The sequence below is a fragment of the Zonotrichia albicollis genome, chromosome 3 (genome assembly GCF_047830755.1).
Source record: "Zonotrichia albicollis isolate bZonAlb1 chromosome 3, bZonAlb1.hap1, whole genome shotgun sequence".
NCBI lineage: Eukaryota > Metazoa > Chordata > Aves > Passeriformes > Passerellidae > Zonotrichia > Zonotrichia albicollis.
In genome coordinates, this window is record NC_133821.1 from 77,047,043 (window position 1) to 77,065,031 (window position 17,989).

Here is a 17,989-nt window from a genome sequence, read left to right on the forward strand (position 1 = left end):
CATTATCTCTGTCATGGAACAAAATTGTACAAAGCATTTGTTTTAAGAAGGCAAAGACCATCAAACATGGTAGCCAAGGACTTTGGAAACTATCAGAAAGAAAGAAGTCTGTGACTTTAACAACCTGCTCTGCAAAAGGATGTGAGCATGTGCTGGCCCAACTCTGTTTTGCTTTTTGCACCTGTTTTAAATTTACAGAACTTTGTACTGAACACATAAAACCCAAAATCCAAACTGTTACCATCTACTAAGATTATGTTTACCAAAAATGAAATAAAATTTAACGGTTAGAAAAGAGTTTGTTAACCCATCAGGACAGTTAAATGACTCTCATCTTACGTATCCCATGACTTAATTACAAACATTGAGGACATGATAGGAAATGATCACCTCTGTTCTCAAATTATTCCCAGAGTGTTGATTTTAAACTACATGCAGGTACCATCTAGCAAACCTTAAAAAGATTGATTGGTAAGTCCCTTTGATTACAAGGTAACACCTGTTGATTTTTTAAAGTGTTTGTCCACAGGACATAAATAAGATCAGGAAACCAGTAGTCTCTGAGACAGCTGTTTACACTGTCAAGAAAAAAAATCTGAAGTGGCTGATATCTTTGCAAAGGATGTACACAAAGTGGAATAGTTTTAGACTAAGATCATTTAAACTAAGGACAGGAGGTGAAACAGTCATCGAAGAACCCTAACATTGTGGATTTTCTTGAAATAATCTCCGAGCTTCTCCAGTGGATTATGAATACTTGTATGAAAACAAACCTTGGTATAGGAGATTAAATTTCTTTGTATGTGTCTTCCACTGTCAGCCCTACAGACCTGTCCTAGCCTGCTTTTCAGAAAGTGGAGTCAGACATTGATCGTGTTGCCAAAGAGGGTGTCACCTGAAGGAAGCACCTTTATAAGATACTTCCATAATCCTTTTGGTTTCTAATTATTAAAATTAAAAACAGTCAGATTCTAGCACTGAATATGAAGATCTGTCTATATAATCATCGATACTAACCAGTTGCTTAAAAAGAAACTCCTTTTTCTCAGAAATCATGGATAAAATGAAAATCCCTGGCTGAGATTAGAGTAGGGAATTATTTCTCAGTGGTGGCTTGGGTACACAACAAGATGCTTTATCCCTTTCAATCGTGGACCTCCTACTGTCAGCTTATTACAGAATTTCTTTCTGATATTAGAGCATTAAGAGACTCTTAATCTTAATGTCGTGTACTGTGAGGTACGAAAAGACTGAGTTTTGAAAACTAGAGTACAAAATAACATTACTTGTTAGTTTTAATTCTTTTTCTTTCCTAAAAAGCTGGAAATCACATGAAAAACAGTGCCAATACACTTTAAAGAATTGCTAAACAGTATTTCCCTTAAAAAAGAGTAGCATGGCTTTTAAGGGCCATATGGCACTGTGGGATGTTATAACAATATAAAGGCATCTTCCTGTAGAAGAGATATAGGAAATGGTTATAGACTTGATAGCTCTTGAATAACGCAGCGTGCAGCCACTGCACCCTTTACATGCACTCTGTCACAAGCTCCCGGCAAAAATGCATTATTATGTGGCCTCATGTTACAGAACATATCCACACAGACTGATCTGAACAGGCACCATCTCCAGAAGAATGGCAACAAGCACAGCTGCATTAGATACAGGGACACCCTGAGCCAGGGGAGAAAAGATTACACAGGTGCCCTTTGCTGGTGCTGCTGTTATTCTGCTTGTGCCTCCTGAGAGATGAGGCCCTTTGTGGGCATCCCTGCAAAAGGCTTCCTGAGCTCTGAGACCTGTGGGAAGACACTGCTGCATCCCCTGCTCTGGCTGGAGGGCCAGCTGGGAGCCCCAGTCAGCCCAGGACATGGGTACATCATGCTAAGTTATGCTTGACACCCTAGCCTTATTGCAAAAGTCCTCCTTGAGGCAACAGTAGAAGTCAAAAAGCAAAGACCTGATATTCAGAAAACCCCATCAGTGTGAAATCCCTTTCCCCTCTATGCTTCCATGTCCTGCTCTGCTCTTACTCTACCTCCCTCCTCCCATGGCCCCACCAGCTGGATCCCCCAGCCCATCTCTGGCACAGTCAAACATAGTTGTTCACAAAAGATGGCAAAAGAAAACTCAAGTAGCAGACATGGGATCACCACCTTCTGAAGTCTTGCAGTCCCTAATAACCAAAGGTGGTCTTTATTGCAGAGACATGGTGTTTTATATCCCATCTCCATTATTTCCTTTCTAATTGGTCCTTTCAGCTTGTAGAATTTTCTTGTATTTTTAGAAGGGTGGAGAAGAAGCTTCTGCACAGAACTGATAAAATGGCAGTCACCAGAAAACCATAAAAATTAGAGGACTGAAAGTTTCTTAAATGGGAAGCTACATTCTGCAGCAGAGGCACCTTAAGATGGACAGAAATTCAAGTTCAGAGGAAGGAAGACAGCCTGGAAGTGTAACTGAAAGCAGGCTTTGAAAGTGGTATTCACTGGCACTACATCTGTAGGATTGTTTTCAGCCTGTACAGATACATGCACATGAGGCTATACATAAGTTTTGAAGCGTGTGTTTTAAATTCAGGCACTGAACAGTCAGCAATACATTTCCAATTTATGGAAAAAAACCCAAAACAAAACAAAAACAAACCAGATCAGAAAAGACAGCTGTGCCTGAGCTGAAAATAAAAGATATATAAGCATTCTTTAAGACCAAGCAGACTTCCCTGTGAATACTGACTTAGAGAAGGCTTCCAGGGAATTAAGGGTTATCATTAGCATTTCAATTATAATTTTGGATGTATCTGGCAATGATCAGGACTAGCAGTCAGGCTAGTAATTCGATATGCATTAAAAAGTGATGTGATAAAGGGAAAGCTCTGTTGTCAAATGTTACAGAAATCTTCATGTACTGCAGATTATCATATAATTCACAACTGTCTTTTCTATTTATATTCCTCCAAGCCTTTCATGGAATAAGAAATTATTTTAAGCTGGATGTAGCTGTTGAAAGCAAAGAAAATCCTTCCTTGTCAACATAGGATTTACACAAACATTTTCAACATGATCCTTAGGTCTTATAGCTCAAGATATTATTAGTACTTTCAAGAACAATGAGAGGAATTTCCCTATGTAAAACAAAATACAACCTCATGAATAACAAGTTAGTTATGGAGTATTTATATTATGGTAGCAAAGTCTGGGGGTATTTTTATGTGCAGCTCTGTTTTCACAAAATATATCCTTTGCTACATAAGTTACCCCTAATCATAAAAATCATTTTGCCAAATCAAAATAAGTGTAACTGTCCTAAAATCTGTAAAGATACCTATAAACTGTTCCTTCACTTAACAGAATGGTACTTTGAAAAAAAATTATGCAAAATTAAATAAATAATTATTGTGCTTTTCAGTGCCTCAGTCATACAAATCTTTTAGGCTTTCAAACAGTGTTTTGGTTGCCTTAAATGATGCACATCTTGAAATGAAAATGAAATAGTGATGCAATTTTCATTGATCAATTAAAATATTTTTTCATGGTTTCTAAATGGATTAGCTCTAAAATTACTTGTGTGCTGGAAAAAACACTTCCAGAGTTGTTACCCAATATCACATTTCCAGACAATGCCTCCTTTGTCATCTTGTCCTGTTTCTCGTTCCCCTTCAAATGCCTACTGAATACAACTGCCTTTTGAACTAATTCACTGAGAATAATTTATTCTTCTCTTTAGTAAACTTCAAAACCTTTCCTTCAAAATCTGGAGCAGAAGTCCTGTTACAGATAAATAATATTTAGCTCCAGCACACAAAGCAACATTTGGGATATTTGAAATTAAGAACACATTCCATATTTTCTGCCTTATCCTGAAGTCCATTTATAGCACTATGAAAAATGGTACCATTAGGAATTTATTGCAGCTCAGACTGAATGGTTGGAAGAACATGGCTGAGACTCAGACCTGGAAAAATGGGTAATGATGATAAGCAATTACTTCAGCTTGTTTTCTTCCTAGAAACAACACATTACTTCCCAACACATTTCTTCCTACAACAAGGTTTTTTTACCCTAAATTACCTTAGCAAAAGTTTAGTCTCTGTGCTTTAAGAAAATATTTACTATAATGCCCACCTACAGATTTTTAATTTTTCAAAGGAAAAACATGAAAATTTTGTCCCCCTGATCTGCAGCACAGTGGCCAAACTCTTCTGCCTGAAGTCTGTAGTGCCAACAGGAAGAAAGAAACTAGAAACTTCGATTTTTTAATTTTCAGTGGTTCTGATATGAAAGAAAGCCTTAAAAATTCTGAAAACTGGAAAACTGCTCCCTGTCAATGTGTTAGAAGCTTCACTGTATACTGTTTCAGCTGCTGTGAGGAACACAGAGGCAGGGCAGCAAAATAACCATTAGAGAAATGTATTATTATTTTGGGAATTTTCTCATATAAATGCTCCTACTTTTATGGCTTAAACTTCATGTAGTCTTAAACAAGCTCTACAGTACTTTTAAACATATCTCTAAAAATCTATCCTATGTGTATAAGTCTGTGCTGTGAATGTTGTGGTTGGTCTTGCAGAAGACAGCAGTTACTGTCTTTGGATACAAACATATTAAGAAAAAAATACACTCTCAGGTTAGTTGTTTCAACAAATTATTTATCTGATTATTACTTTAGTTATGTTCATGTGCTTCATCTATTTAGATAGTGAAGTGTCCAGAACAAAAACTACATTTTATTTTGCATTAATAAGGTATTAACATAATGAGTGATTGACATTTGAGCCCCTTTGCGTTGTCAGGATATAAACTGAATGAAAACCACAAAGTAAGTAAGAGGACTCCAGATAATGCTGTTCCTGTTTGAAAGCAGAGAAAGAAACATCTTCATGAAAACTGTTCCTTACAGTCCAATGTGGTGATTATGCCAATGCTACATATTATCAATGGAGAGAGTAACTTGGTCTTCTCCCTCTATTCTGCCCCTTTTTTTCACAAAAAAACCCCCAACCAAAACAAAAAAACCCTCATCAAAGTATCCTGGAGCTTTTTGGCTGTCTATTAAATTTACTGAAACTGTCCAACAGGTCCAAAAGCTGCTGGCTGGATTTCTGACAGAGGGACACAGCAGGATTTCCTCAGGAAGTCAGGCTAATCAGATTGTTTAAAAGAACTCCAAAGTGAATTACATTTTATTTTCAATTTGCTTTATACAAAACTAAATCAAATGGTTGCAGAACTAAGCGTCTTTCACCCTTTATGATTTTATTCCCCTTTCTCCTTTCATACAAATAGTTTCAATTTTCCTTCTGAGATTACTTTTTTCTCAAACTGTCAGCTTGGCAACTATTTGAACTAATCCTTTAAAAATCACACCTAAGATACTTCTTATTTTCCTATATAAATATGTGAAACATTAAAATATAGTTTCAATGTGTATTTTTGCTGCTTGTTTCAGATTTACTGTAGAAGTTACACAAGCAAAATTTCTTTTGGGCTGGAATGGTGCTTTTCCTGTCATAAATTAATGATCAACTGTGGTTTAGTGTATGCTGACTTAAGTTATTTTGGCTATAAGATTAACTTTCAGGTAACTTAGTCATAAAGGTATTTACCAAAATATGGAAAAGTAAACAGTCTTCAGCAATGTTTTAGTGTTATTTGTAGTTCAATGAACATTGCTCTTATAAACCTCCTGTGTTACAACCTTAATTACCTAATGGACAACATTGCCAAGTGTGCTTCAGATTGTTTTAATTAAATTAAGTGAGTACAGGAGTGCTTCCTTTTCACCTGCTCTCTCATTATTTAGCCAAACACACTTAATGCTGTCAGATTTCCATCATAAATTCTTTCCTTCAGCTTTACAATTTTATTTGTACAGTTCTCCTAATTTCCTTTAAATTCTTTAAATATTTCTGCTTTGTTTTTTCCCAGAACTAAATTTTGTTTTCTCTGCATGACCCTGTGAGCACAATAAAGCTTCTTTTTCATTATTGATGAAATATCTGAACCCCAATGTATTTTCAATTACTATCACAGCTCTGCCTTTTAAATGTCCTCAACACTGTAATTTTTAATTTCTCAATGCTCCTCAGTCTTAACAGAATTTTAGTCCACTTCCCACTCCACTGCCCGTGTTCAGTTGCCTAAATTTTCTTTTTTGTTTTTTCCATAGAAGTAAGCAGATGAGAAGGGACTTACAGCTGCAACTTACCAAGAGTTCGGAAAGGTCTTTGATTTGGTGTATGGGAGAAGAAACCAGGTTTCAAAGCATTTGTGATCAAAATGTCAAAATACTCTTCAAAATCATTCCTAGAAAATAAAGTAAATGTGATTAATTAAACTAACAAATTACTTAAAATGTCATGAAATACTCTTTAAGGCTTCAGAAAATATCAGAGTATTTCTTTTAGGTACTTGTTTCTGTCACTTTTTTTTCCAATGCTTGTTCAATGTCTATTATTCTTTTCCTGAGGCTGTCAAAAGAGTCAAACCCCCAGTGAGTTATCTTTGAGAACACTCATTATTTGTAAAAAGATGTTCCTTGATCTCAGGAGAACATGTAACAGATGACATTTTTTTAATCTGAGATGGCAACATATGCATAGAGGTGGACTGAAAGTTGTAAAATGAGGGACTTTCTTTTCAAAGAAGAAAATCTGAAGTGATGGGGTAGGAAGTGGCTGAAGAGACTTAAAAAGACAGGTGCTTATTTGTAGGTGTCCACACTGAAGGTATGCACAGGCCTAAGATGCTCTTGGCAGACAACACAGATCTAATTTACAGCCAATGGAAACTAGAGTGTAATTTCACATATTCCAAAACTGAAGCACCATTTTGACAGCTGAATGCCTTCTTCAGACTCTGCTGGCTGCTCTCACTACATCCCTGCTGGTTACAGGGAGGTTGGACATGTGACTACAAATAAACAGCCACCAGCTTCAAGTCTTCATCTGCCTGCTGAATCCCACGATTAAATACAGATTTTTCAAAGATCATTTGGTCCATGTATACAGATTGTTATCTGGACTGTGGAAATCCCATCAGTTTAAATGGGTTTGAATGTCTCAGCATGGTATGTAAGAAAACATTCCTCATCTATGACGCACTTTATTTTATTAGAAATATTTCATTGCTTAGCTGACTTCATTGCCTACAAAATCAAAAAAGTGTTGGATACTCTTGAATGGAACAATGAAATCACAGATGGCAAGTCCAGGATGGACACAGGCACTGAAATGCTATCAGCAGTAGAGGAAGTTTGCTGGAAGTAAACCAATCAACTATATCACTTTCAAATAAGTCATAGTCTTCCATGGGACTGAGATATCTTATCAAAAACTGAATGCTCTCTCTATGAGAGACAGCTTTTGGGCCGTGCTCAAAATTACATTCCAGCTTTAAAATAAAAGTCCTTTAAATCTTCTTTCTCTAATGAAATTTTAGCTTTGTCTAATTTTTCTCCACCCATGACCATATGTAAACCTTTGCCTTTTTAAAAGTATCAGTATCAAATATTACAATGGTGTGTTTTTAAAATTTGCTTCCATGTGGAAGACTCCAGATGCTGAGCCAACAGCTGGGTTCTTCTGTCCTCAGGTGAAAAGTATCAACAGAGATAAACTTTTCAAATTAGCACCTGATGCAAATAATCCACCTAGAGGTAAATTAAGCTTGGATTTGCAAAACAAAGCAAGCATTTCAGGAGCACAAAAAAGAACAATTAACAAGTGAGCGGATAAGAAGAAACTCCCTCAAGCTGTGCAAGAGCAGGTTTAGATTTGACATTATGAAAAATTTCTTTGCAGAAAGGGTGGTCAAGTAGGAGAAAAGTCTGCCCAGGGTAGTGGTGGATCCACCATCCCTGGAAGTGCTCAAATAATGTGGGGATGTGGCACTTGGTGATATGGGTTAGTGGAGAACACAGAGGTGCTTGCTTAATGCCTGGACTCAATGATTTTAAAGATTTATTCCAACCTAAATGACTCAGTGGTTCTCTGATTTGTGGGAAAAGTGGCAAGCGCTTTGTTTAAAAAAATTGAAACAGAACAAACAGACTTTTCAGAATAATTGGTAACTTTTTATTACTCTGTTGAAAAACTGCTTTGTGTGAGGAGATGCTGTTATCTGTGGCCTTTTTTGAAACAATATATTCAATCTCATGTACAAAGCTGCTGTTACTATGAGAGACTTTGTGTTACATTATTATGTAACACCATACCTAAAGCAAATCTGTTCCACCAATCACTGCCTGTGATTGGTACAGTGGCCTGTGGTTACAGTAAGTAGCTTGCACACTGGGCAGGATGTATCTTACACATTTCACCTTCTAAAAACTGCACTCTGAATTCAGATAGTGGTTGACACCACAGACAGAGCCAGTGGAGAAACATCCACATTCTTGAAACGTAATCCATCCCACTTATTTCAGACATAATTCATAACCATGCAGACTGAATTGGCAAGGATAATGCCCAGTGGTTTCTCTCCACTAACCACAGAGGGAAACGAAATGACCAGCTTCAAAAAGTTACTCACTTTTAGGTGGCTAACATTCCTGAAAAAGTGAAATACAGTTGGCTTCAGTGACTATGTGATGATTGACTCATCTTGAGGTGTGCTTCTGCCAACATTTAAAGGTCCAACTAACCGGGCAGCATCCTCGTGGTAGGTAAGACTGAAAAGTCACACCATGTTGCTGCTGTATGAATGAGCCGGCACTTGTTTTTTAAGGTTTACATGTCTTATTTACTGATCCCAGCAGTACGTTTGTGTTCTGGCTGGGAAACAGTTGTCATTTTATTCCAAAATGAAGTTTTTTCTTATACTTCCTCTCCCTACCAAAATGTGTTCTAATTAAGGACAATTTTGTCAGATGAGCACAGTTGGGATATTTTGCTCATGAAATGGTAAATGATACACTTAATATGAATCTCCCAGCACAGCTTTTATGAAGACAATAATTTCTTCGCCAAAAAGGAGCTTCTTTAATAAAGTGCAAAAAAGTAAATAGTTACAAGGTAAGGATGTTAGGAGTAAGAGGCTAAAACTTTACACGCATCTCTTTTTTTCCATATTTATCATTATGGGTTTTTTTATTTCATACTATACAATTTTGGGCTTCTCAGTATCATTTTGATTAACCTACATAATCCTTAATAATCCTTAATAAAGGATTATGTAAGTGCAATTTGTAAGTGTTGATATCAAGAATAAAATGCAGTGTTGATGTCAAGAATAAAAACCAGTTACCCTGGTCAAATACAGTTAAGGGCAGAGATAATAGGGGTGAACCTAAACTATATTCCAGTACAGCAAAAAGTAGCACAGATACGAAGAGTCTTTATATCTCACATGAGAGGCATGAAACAAACAAAATCACTAAAAAGTTTAGATTTTCAGGAAAATAACCCCACTTCACTAAAGTCTAATGGACAGTGGAGTACTCAGTTCTCCAAAAGCTACTTGGAAGCCACACTGCATGAATCACTGGAAAACATGATTGTAATAAATACCATAGAACAATCTACACTTCTGTGGAAAAGAGAGTGACACAGTATCCTTCTACCAGGATATCTTTTTTTGGTGTTTTGAAAGGCAGCTGATCATTTCTGATATCTTGCTTACTGTCTTCCAGCAGGATTTCTACACCTACCTTCAACAGCTGAACACTATTCACCAAGGAACAGAAAGTCAAAATCATTGTACGGGAAAGAATTTACTTTTATACCAAATTTTCATTTAGGAAATAACTAGACAGATTTACACAAAAGAGTTAATTCACAGACATCTTGCTCATAAAGGAGAATTACTTTTTGTCAGGAGGTAGATTTGTCCCTCAAACGAGCAAGCGTAATGTTCATGCAAAGTAGTGAGAACTGGCACGGCTGATGCTTTGTTTTAGCATTTAGCCTAGAGAGTACAAAAGAGAAGTCATACTGGCAGGACTGGTTTTGGAAGGTAGCTCTGTCTTTTACCTTACCCGTGGTTTTCTTACAGTGTTACTGTATTCATTCTGCTGTTCCCTGGCATATCCTGATAGCCAAGGTAGGGTCACACTGAACTACTTTATTTCTTGGATTAATGATAAATAAACAGTCTCACTCTGTCACCTCACTATTTGCATAGCTGATTAATTTATTTTCTAGGTAAGTGATAGTTCTGCTGAATTTCACTGAATTTGACTTGACCAGCCATGTTCTTAGCATTATGCTATAAACAGCTATTGTGATCAGCAACTGCAGCCTCCACCAGTTGCCAAGGGCAATAAACTGCCTGCTTTATCTTTTCTGCTGTGAAGAAGCACATTTCTCATGTGCAGCCATCTTTCGAAAACCACTAATGGGAAAAAGTATTGCTAAGATTTTCCTGCAAATTTACTGTGAGGAAATGTAATAATACTACTAGTTGCATTCACTGCTGGAGAAGCAAGAAAAAAAGTGGCTTAAATAAGACAGTCTAGCTAAAGTTTACAATAAAGTTAGGAATCAGATGGTGCATAGGATATTGGCGTAAAAGATAATTCTCTGGCATCTTCAATCCCATCATGATGCCTCCAAAAGGATGCAGGTTGTAGGTGTGCTGTGGGTCAGATACAGCTCACAGGCTCACGGATGGACTACTCTGACTCTTGTAACACTCCACTAGAGAGGGGCCCAGCGGAAAACTCGGAACCAAATAATTCACCATACATAAACAAAACACAAATTAGCTTACCAATAACTCAGGCTTATCTCCAATTGTTGTTGGGCAGATATAATTTGAAATGGACTTTGCACTTACCCAAGAACATGTTCACACAGAAGCCTGCAGTAGTCACTGTGAGAACTGGTAATTAACAGCAGAATCTTCCCAGCATTCTTCAGTTGTTTCAGCCACTTTTTTACAGACTCGGGACATCTTTGTAAATATTTATCTGGATGATTTTTCACTTCTGGGAAATACATCCCACAGTCTTCTAAAAAAATGAAAACATAATTATGTTATCCAATCCTGCTCACAAACCACTTAATCCACACAACAAATATCCTTTTATGTGCAAACAACAGAATTAAAATAAGGCAAAGCAAAGTTTAACATTTTCTCTGGGCTGTAATATAATAGAAACCAAAACCCCCCAAAAAACCAAGACGATTCACTGTAGCAGAAATAAGATTGCATGACTTTATTATTGTGGAATTTTCATAATTATATTGTTTGATGTTCTTTCGCTCATAATAGTTAGTAGCAAAGAAATTTCAGACTACAGTTTCATGCAGGAAATAATTATTTCTTTTCATCTTTGCTCAATTTTTGGATACTCAGTTTGTGATGGTAAAATAAGCGAAATGTTTAGAGCGTAGTAAGGGCCTAAAATTCCAAAGAACACCTGTCACTTATTTCTGACACTTTATGTTAGCATTGACTGATCAGTAACATCCATTTTATTATTTTCGCATTTTTCTCAAGTAGCACTTTATCTATGAAAGGTTGATCAACTGGCAAAGTCTTGTAGGTATTTGGAATACTAGGAACAGATACAAAAAACTGCCCTATTCCCTATTCAGCTTCAATAATGTTCTTTTTGCCAAATAAAACAGCAATAGAATTTTGCAAATGCACTTGGAATGTAAGATTTTAAAAAGCATGGAGCAACACTAACTTGGCAGTAAAAGTTACCTATTCATTAAAGTCACCAATAAATATTCATCTTGTTATAGCCCATAGCAGCTTTACCAAAATGTCAAATTAACATTAAATTTCTCTACGTATTTCTTCTGTGCTCAAACCCTCTGTAACCAAAACTGTCAAGCTAGTTAAAGGTTTAAAAAGAAATATAATAATTGTAGAGACAGAAATTATACCAAGTATTTGGCTCTCAGTCTGTGTGTGTTATATTATAATGAACATCATAACAGATTATTTTTCTTCCAGCACTTGTTCTATATGCAACTGTCTGTGGTCAACTTTGCTGAATGATTTAATAAATCCCAGACATTACTTAGCCTTCTGGTATGTGAGTAATGCTGTTCTCTAGTTTGAAAAAATAAGATTTAAACCACTTGAACTTTAGCTATTTAATGGAAGAGAACACGCATGTTTGAAATAGTAGTATCAGAGAAAGACGGAAGGATGCTGGGTGCTAAACATTGTTCCATACACTACACATTCAAACATCTACAGATGGCAGGCAACAAAAGTCTTCCAAAAGAAGATTCAAATTGGCTGTTATCCCTGGAATTAGACAGGAGGCAAAAAACTGTATTATTCTGTACTACAGCTTGGCAGATTTCTTCCAGAAAAGTAGACTGCTATATCTGAGAAGAGTCGCTCAAGCAAAATCTCCCAACTCACAACCAGGCCACTCTTCCAGCTCTTCGCTGTATTTAGGCCAGGCTGTGTAACAGTGTCTACCAGGGATACAAGCCTGCTCCTGCAGCCAGCATTATGGGATGCCATGACATTTGCCTTGACAGCTAGCCAAGAACAATGATATTTTTGATTAAACAAAGCAGATTTATGAAAGAAGGTTTCCTGTTGTGTTTTCCCTCCTTCTTTCCTGAGGCATGAATATTGTTTGGGATGAACAACAATTTCTAGGAACAGAGTCTGCATTTTTCTTTCCTTCATATTATAACTAGCAATGATATTTCATATGCTTTCCCATGAAAATTTTTCTTTTTGTGTTTTGGAAAGTGCACAACATTAGATGAGAAGGAAGGGGCACACACAAGAAAAGCAGGCTTAGCACTAGGTCCTACAGGTACAAACAATTAAAATAAAGATGGCAAAGTTCATTTATATAACCAGTGACCTATCACTCTTATCACTCTCAGATGAAAAGGTCTGTTTTACTCCTGAATGCTCTTTGTTTTTCTGTCCTTATGAAATCCCTTCCACTGTTTGTGATCATTATTTGATGTGCAATTTAAGGCCTTTGAGTTAATTTAAACAAAACTGTCCTATTTCTACATAATCTGTGCAGTATCTTCTATGTGACAAATCTATTACATTTGGCCTTTGAGCTACATCTGCATTGGAAAAGGCCAACAACTCTGGGTTCAATATATGAGCTGAAAGAGAGTCTTATTCCAGCTTTCTATCTAGACCCTGAAGCCCAGCTGTTAATTGCAGACAAGCAATGAATCAGTTCTTGACACGGAGATCTGAAATTTGCCTCTGGGCTGTTTGCCATATCAGGCAGAGGCAGCTCAGAAGAATCCTCATTGAAGCATACTCTACTGTAATTAGACCAGCAAGGCCCAGGAAAGCAGAGTTTGACTTAATTCCTAACATACTATTGTATGGTGGAATACAAACTCATACCTGTAAATGAGTTTAATCACCAAAGCTTGCCAGATTTGATTGAAAGCCACATAAAAGCCAAAAAACTTGCTCATTAACCCAGGGCAGGAGCCAATTTTGATGAGTATAGCAGAGTCACAGCTTTATTGTTATCTGTATATCTGTACATTGCCTAAAATAAAAGCTCTACTTTTTTTCCTCTTTATACATGGACATTGACATATATTAATACATACCCTTAAATCAGGGAAAGCAAAACATTCACAAAGCAACTGTCCCAACTTTCACCTCAAATTCTCTGTTGTTTTCAGTTACCTTCAAGCATGCCAAAGCCTTCAATTGTAACCTCTGGCTCTTTGGCAGTGAGAACACTTACACAAAATACAAAGAAGTATTTAATAAAAAAATTCAAAACAAGAAGCCCATGACAATCAACATAACAATTAACATATTTACCCCCTGCCCTGTCATTTTATGAGAAAACTTAATCCAATGATGTGGAGGAGGAAAGTGAATATCTAAGCATTTCATACACAACCTTGGAATGTATTACGTATGTGTCAATATGAACAAATGCAATTATTTAAATTTCCATTCCTGTTATTAAACAACATGAAGTTTATCTCAAATCTCTGAAATACAGCCTGCTTTAGCAAATTAGCAACTAGACTCTTAAGGGATTTATAATAATCTTCCAAATATAATTTCAGAAACAATTATTGCTTTTGCAGTCCACCTTTCAGAAGGTATCCTTTCAGAAAAATAAAAGTATCCTTTCAAGAAAAAATTATACATTTTAAGCTGAAGATGGAAATAGAAGCAATTAAAATGAATTGTCTAGAACCACCACATATGAAGGTCCTGCCAGAGTCTCTTATCAGATCAACCTCTTGGTGTATTTTCAAAGCAATATAATTTCCTCTGTCTATATTATCAGAGGTTGCTTTTGTGTCCAGCTTGGAGTTAATTTTTTCTTGTTTTATCTGACATTTTAATTTGACAGTTAATCTGGTTTTTAATCTGACATTTATCTGACATGGTGTTGACTTGTAATTTAACTGTGTGAGAGCTGTGATAGCAAGTGTGATGGGAATTCTGTAGCTGGAAATGCTGGAAATGCAGAACCCCCAGACCATACTCAGAAAGAGGCTGCACAATGCTTGTTGTGTCTTCCAGCATAGATAATAATCCAGTCCTTAAGCCAATGACCCTTCTCTACTATAGTCACAAAATTACTATATTGAAGTACGCAGTTTGATATTTGTGAAAAAAAAAAAAAAAAAACCAAAATCAACTCTGTATTTCTCTTGTGCTCTGCATTGCACTGCTTCTCCCCAGCAGGGTCAGTTCACACCCACCTGGCCCTGGATTCATTTGGATTCAATGCCATTAAATCTGCACTGCCAGGACACTGCAGTTTTCATCCCTTAACTGCTATTTGGATTATAAAGTGGGCAAATGTTCAAGGGGTACCTTTCTGGCAAGGTCTTAGTCCAGAATTAAAACACAGGAACAGTGTATTTCTCAGTATTGTCACTGCTTCTGGGGGGAACTTACTTGATTAAATTAAAAATAATTCATCTGCTATTTATACAATTTAGCTAAGCAGAAAAGTATGAGGCTAAAAAAAAAATCACTAGAATTCAGCCAAGAAAAATAAACTTTACACTTCCAATTTGTAGCTTGTATTTAGTGGCTTTAACAACTAACAATCTCTTACAATGAAAGCAGTATTTGGAAATGTGACTTTTCTCTCTTAAATTCAAAGGCAATATGATAGCTTAGCTATTAATACACATAACCAAATTCTCTGCAGCTCTGCCATGAGAAAGAACTTCTAGTTCTTCCCTAATTTTTGTTCTAATGCTGGCTTGCAGATAACAGTTATTAATTTGATTAACAGAGCAGAGCTGCAATAAATGTTACAAGCAGCGATGATACAGACAAAAATATTCACTGGTTATTCCTATGCACTGTGGCCTTACAGCACTTCATGTCTTTAGAGTGAACAGAGACACTTCTTTGACCATTGTTGCTGTCTTCCTCTCCTGTCTAAATAAACTAATACAACAACTATCATAAACATTCAACAGAAACACAAGAAAAGTAACTTCATCACAGAAGATTCTGCAAAAGAACTTAAATTTCAACTAATGAAAGCAAGTAGAAGAGAAAGGGGGTGATGGTTAAAATTACATTAGGCAAGTTGTCTTTTACTGCCTTTTATTTAAGCTGAAGTGTGTTCTTGTAGGAGCAGCAGAAGCAAAATGAGAGACAGAGGGAAGGAAATGTTTACAAAAAGCAAGATAAGAAAAGATAATGGTGACGCAGGAATGACTGGACAAAATATGGTTACATTCTGGAGGCCTGGGATGAGGCAGATATCAGGAACAGAGAGCAGCAGGAAGAGATAAATCATCCTCTCCTTCCCCCAGGAGATAAAAACTTTTAAAAACAGAACAAAAGGATGACAGTCCTGGAAGATAGGAGGTTAGGAAGAGGCAAATGTCATAAGAGCAAAAATGAAGAGTGACAGATATCAAATATTTTGAACTTTCATGTTTTCTACAATTGTCTCAATTTTTTAGAAAGATTGAGAAATTTAGAAACACAGTGCCATTTCTTAAAAGGCCAAAGGGTTAAACATCCTGGTCCAGTTCAGGCAAGAAGAACACCAGCTATTTACATTTCTTCATTTATTAGGAGCAGACATGAAAACAGGATACTAAGTTTGGAGACAAAGGAGATTTTAATTTTATGGTACCAAATCTCTCATTCTCACCTGAAAAAAAGAGTGAAGAAGCATTTCTGTGATAAAAGAGGGGGGGAAAGGAGCATGGGTGAATTGGCTAGTGGAGACCAGAAATTCAGAATAACATCTCAGTGAGTTTCTGCCTGTCACAAAGCTGAACTTTGCAACCCAATGAATCTCTGCTTGTTGTAGCTAAGAACTAGCTTATGAGCCAGACATATGAGTAGCTGCTTACAGACCAGTATCTTTCAAGCTGCTCCTGCATATACAAAGGGAAGAGAAATGTGACAGAAAAGGGAAAAAAACCCCTGAAAATCAGACAGAAGAGAGGAGGTAGGAAATATGAGGAGAAATAAAAATCAAACCAGTACTAAGGATAGATTTCATTCTATTAATAATGCACAGTTTTAAATAGGGAGCATATATTAGGATGCCAAATCAAATTAAAGAAAAAACTTTTCCTCCTGTGCTCTCAGAAAATTAGGTATTTCTATGATCACAGTGTAAGCCCTCTGCATGTGGCACTTGAGTTCTGAACTAATCACATATTACCAGCTGAACTGCAGGATCAACTGGGTCTTCATTTGCCTCTTTTGCCTGTGCATCTGTCAAAGATGTTTACCGCCCATGTAACATTAACATTCTCAATATTTTTAGCAACATCCAGCTCTGGCCAGGCAGAAATAGATCACATTTTCTAAAATAATAAACTATTTTCCAGTGATGACAACTCTGTGCTCACTTTGATTAATTTCAAGGGGGTGACCATAAGGTAAGGGTCTGTGGTGGGCTAGGAAAAACATGACTACTTGGATTAATAGTAGCTGCAGTGCTATATAAACACTTAATACACTGAAGGAAACATTTTAGCAGAGCACACACAACACATCACCTCTGCAAATATTTCATGGGTCATTTCCTCTTCTACTTATTTTCTACTCCTGTGGCCTATGAGAAATTTTTCTGCAAGATTTAAAATGCTTTGGTATCTAAAGATAGGTCTCCAATGAAAAAGGGTCTGGTTGACTAAAAATTTTCCTAGGGAAGCTAAGAGCAGATGTTGTTTCTTCTGGCCTAATATTATAAGGCAGGAACTACCACTCTCCCTCCTTTCTGAGTTGAGGTTCCCATGACAAAGGCAGTCAGGATAGCACAGGACCTTTAGCTATATTTAAAGGGAAGTCCTAATGTCTAAATTAGAAGCTATCACTGCTCTGACATTTCTTAGCTGAACATCACCCCCTTCTTCCCACTGCGCAGCAGGGAGTAGAACCAAAGACCTCTGATGGACAACCCAGAACCTCAAGGCTGTGCAAGGTTTAAGGGCTGGCCCTAATCAAAGTCAGCTTCAGGGTGAGGCTGTATAATTTGTTGAAAACTTGTCAAACAACTTTTCCCCAAAAACTCTTCAAGCATAAAAAGTACCACTTCCTGATACCCCCACCATTTCCTATCAAGAAGAACCCCATTCAATCTGCCCCTAATCTTCACCCTCCTGCTTGCTAGCTCTGCCTCATCTCCCACCACACTGGCAGTGTCCTGGATGCAGAACAATCAAGACTCAATGCTACAGCCAGATGCTGGCATGGCTTTTGCATGTTAGTGTTATTCCTACTTCTTACTGAGGTCCATGGACACTGCAGGCTATTTTCATATATTTTCTGTTCTTACTGGTGTTCCCAAATGGCTGATTTAACTGCTCCCACAGCCAGAGTAAGCCCCACTCTGCAGTTCTTGCATCGTCTCATCCCAAGCTTGCAAATGCCTTCCTTTAGAAAAGCGTAACAATCCATATAATAGAAGTTATGAGAAGCACAGGTATGTGGCAAAGTCTGCAGCCTGACTTCACCGTGACTGCTGACACATGACACTTGTAACGAAGTTGTCTTGATGTAGGTAGTTTGAATGACCTTCCACAGTTTTATATACACAAGTCTTGGAGAGAGTATTTCTTTCTTTC

General features: G+C 37.0%; 1 protein-coding gene across 1 annotated transcript in view; it reads right to left on the reverse strand.

The window, feature by feature from the left end:
* Nucleotides 1-17,989, reverse strand: part of NT5DC1 (5'-nucleotidase domain containing 1) — a 126,857-nt gene that overhangs the window by 34,731 nt on the left and 74,137 nt on the right. Inside the window, exons 7-8 of the mRNA XM_005490688.4 lie at nt 10,776-10,950; nt 6,208-6,305 (exon numbers count right to left, since the gene is read on the reverse strand). Of these exons, the coding sequence (XP_005490745.1) occupies nt 6,208-6,305; nt 10,776-10,950 (273 nt within the window). The remainder of the gene's footprint in view (nt 1-6,207; nt 6,306-10,775; nt 10,951-17,989) is intronic.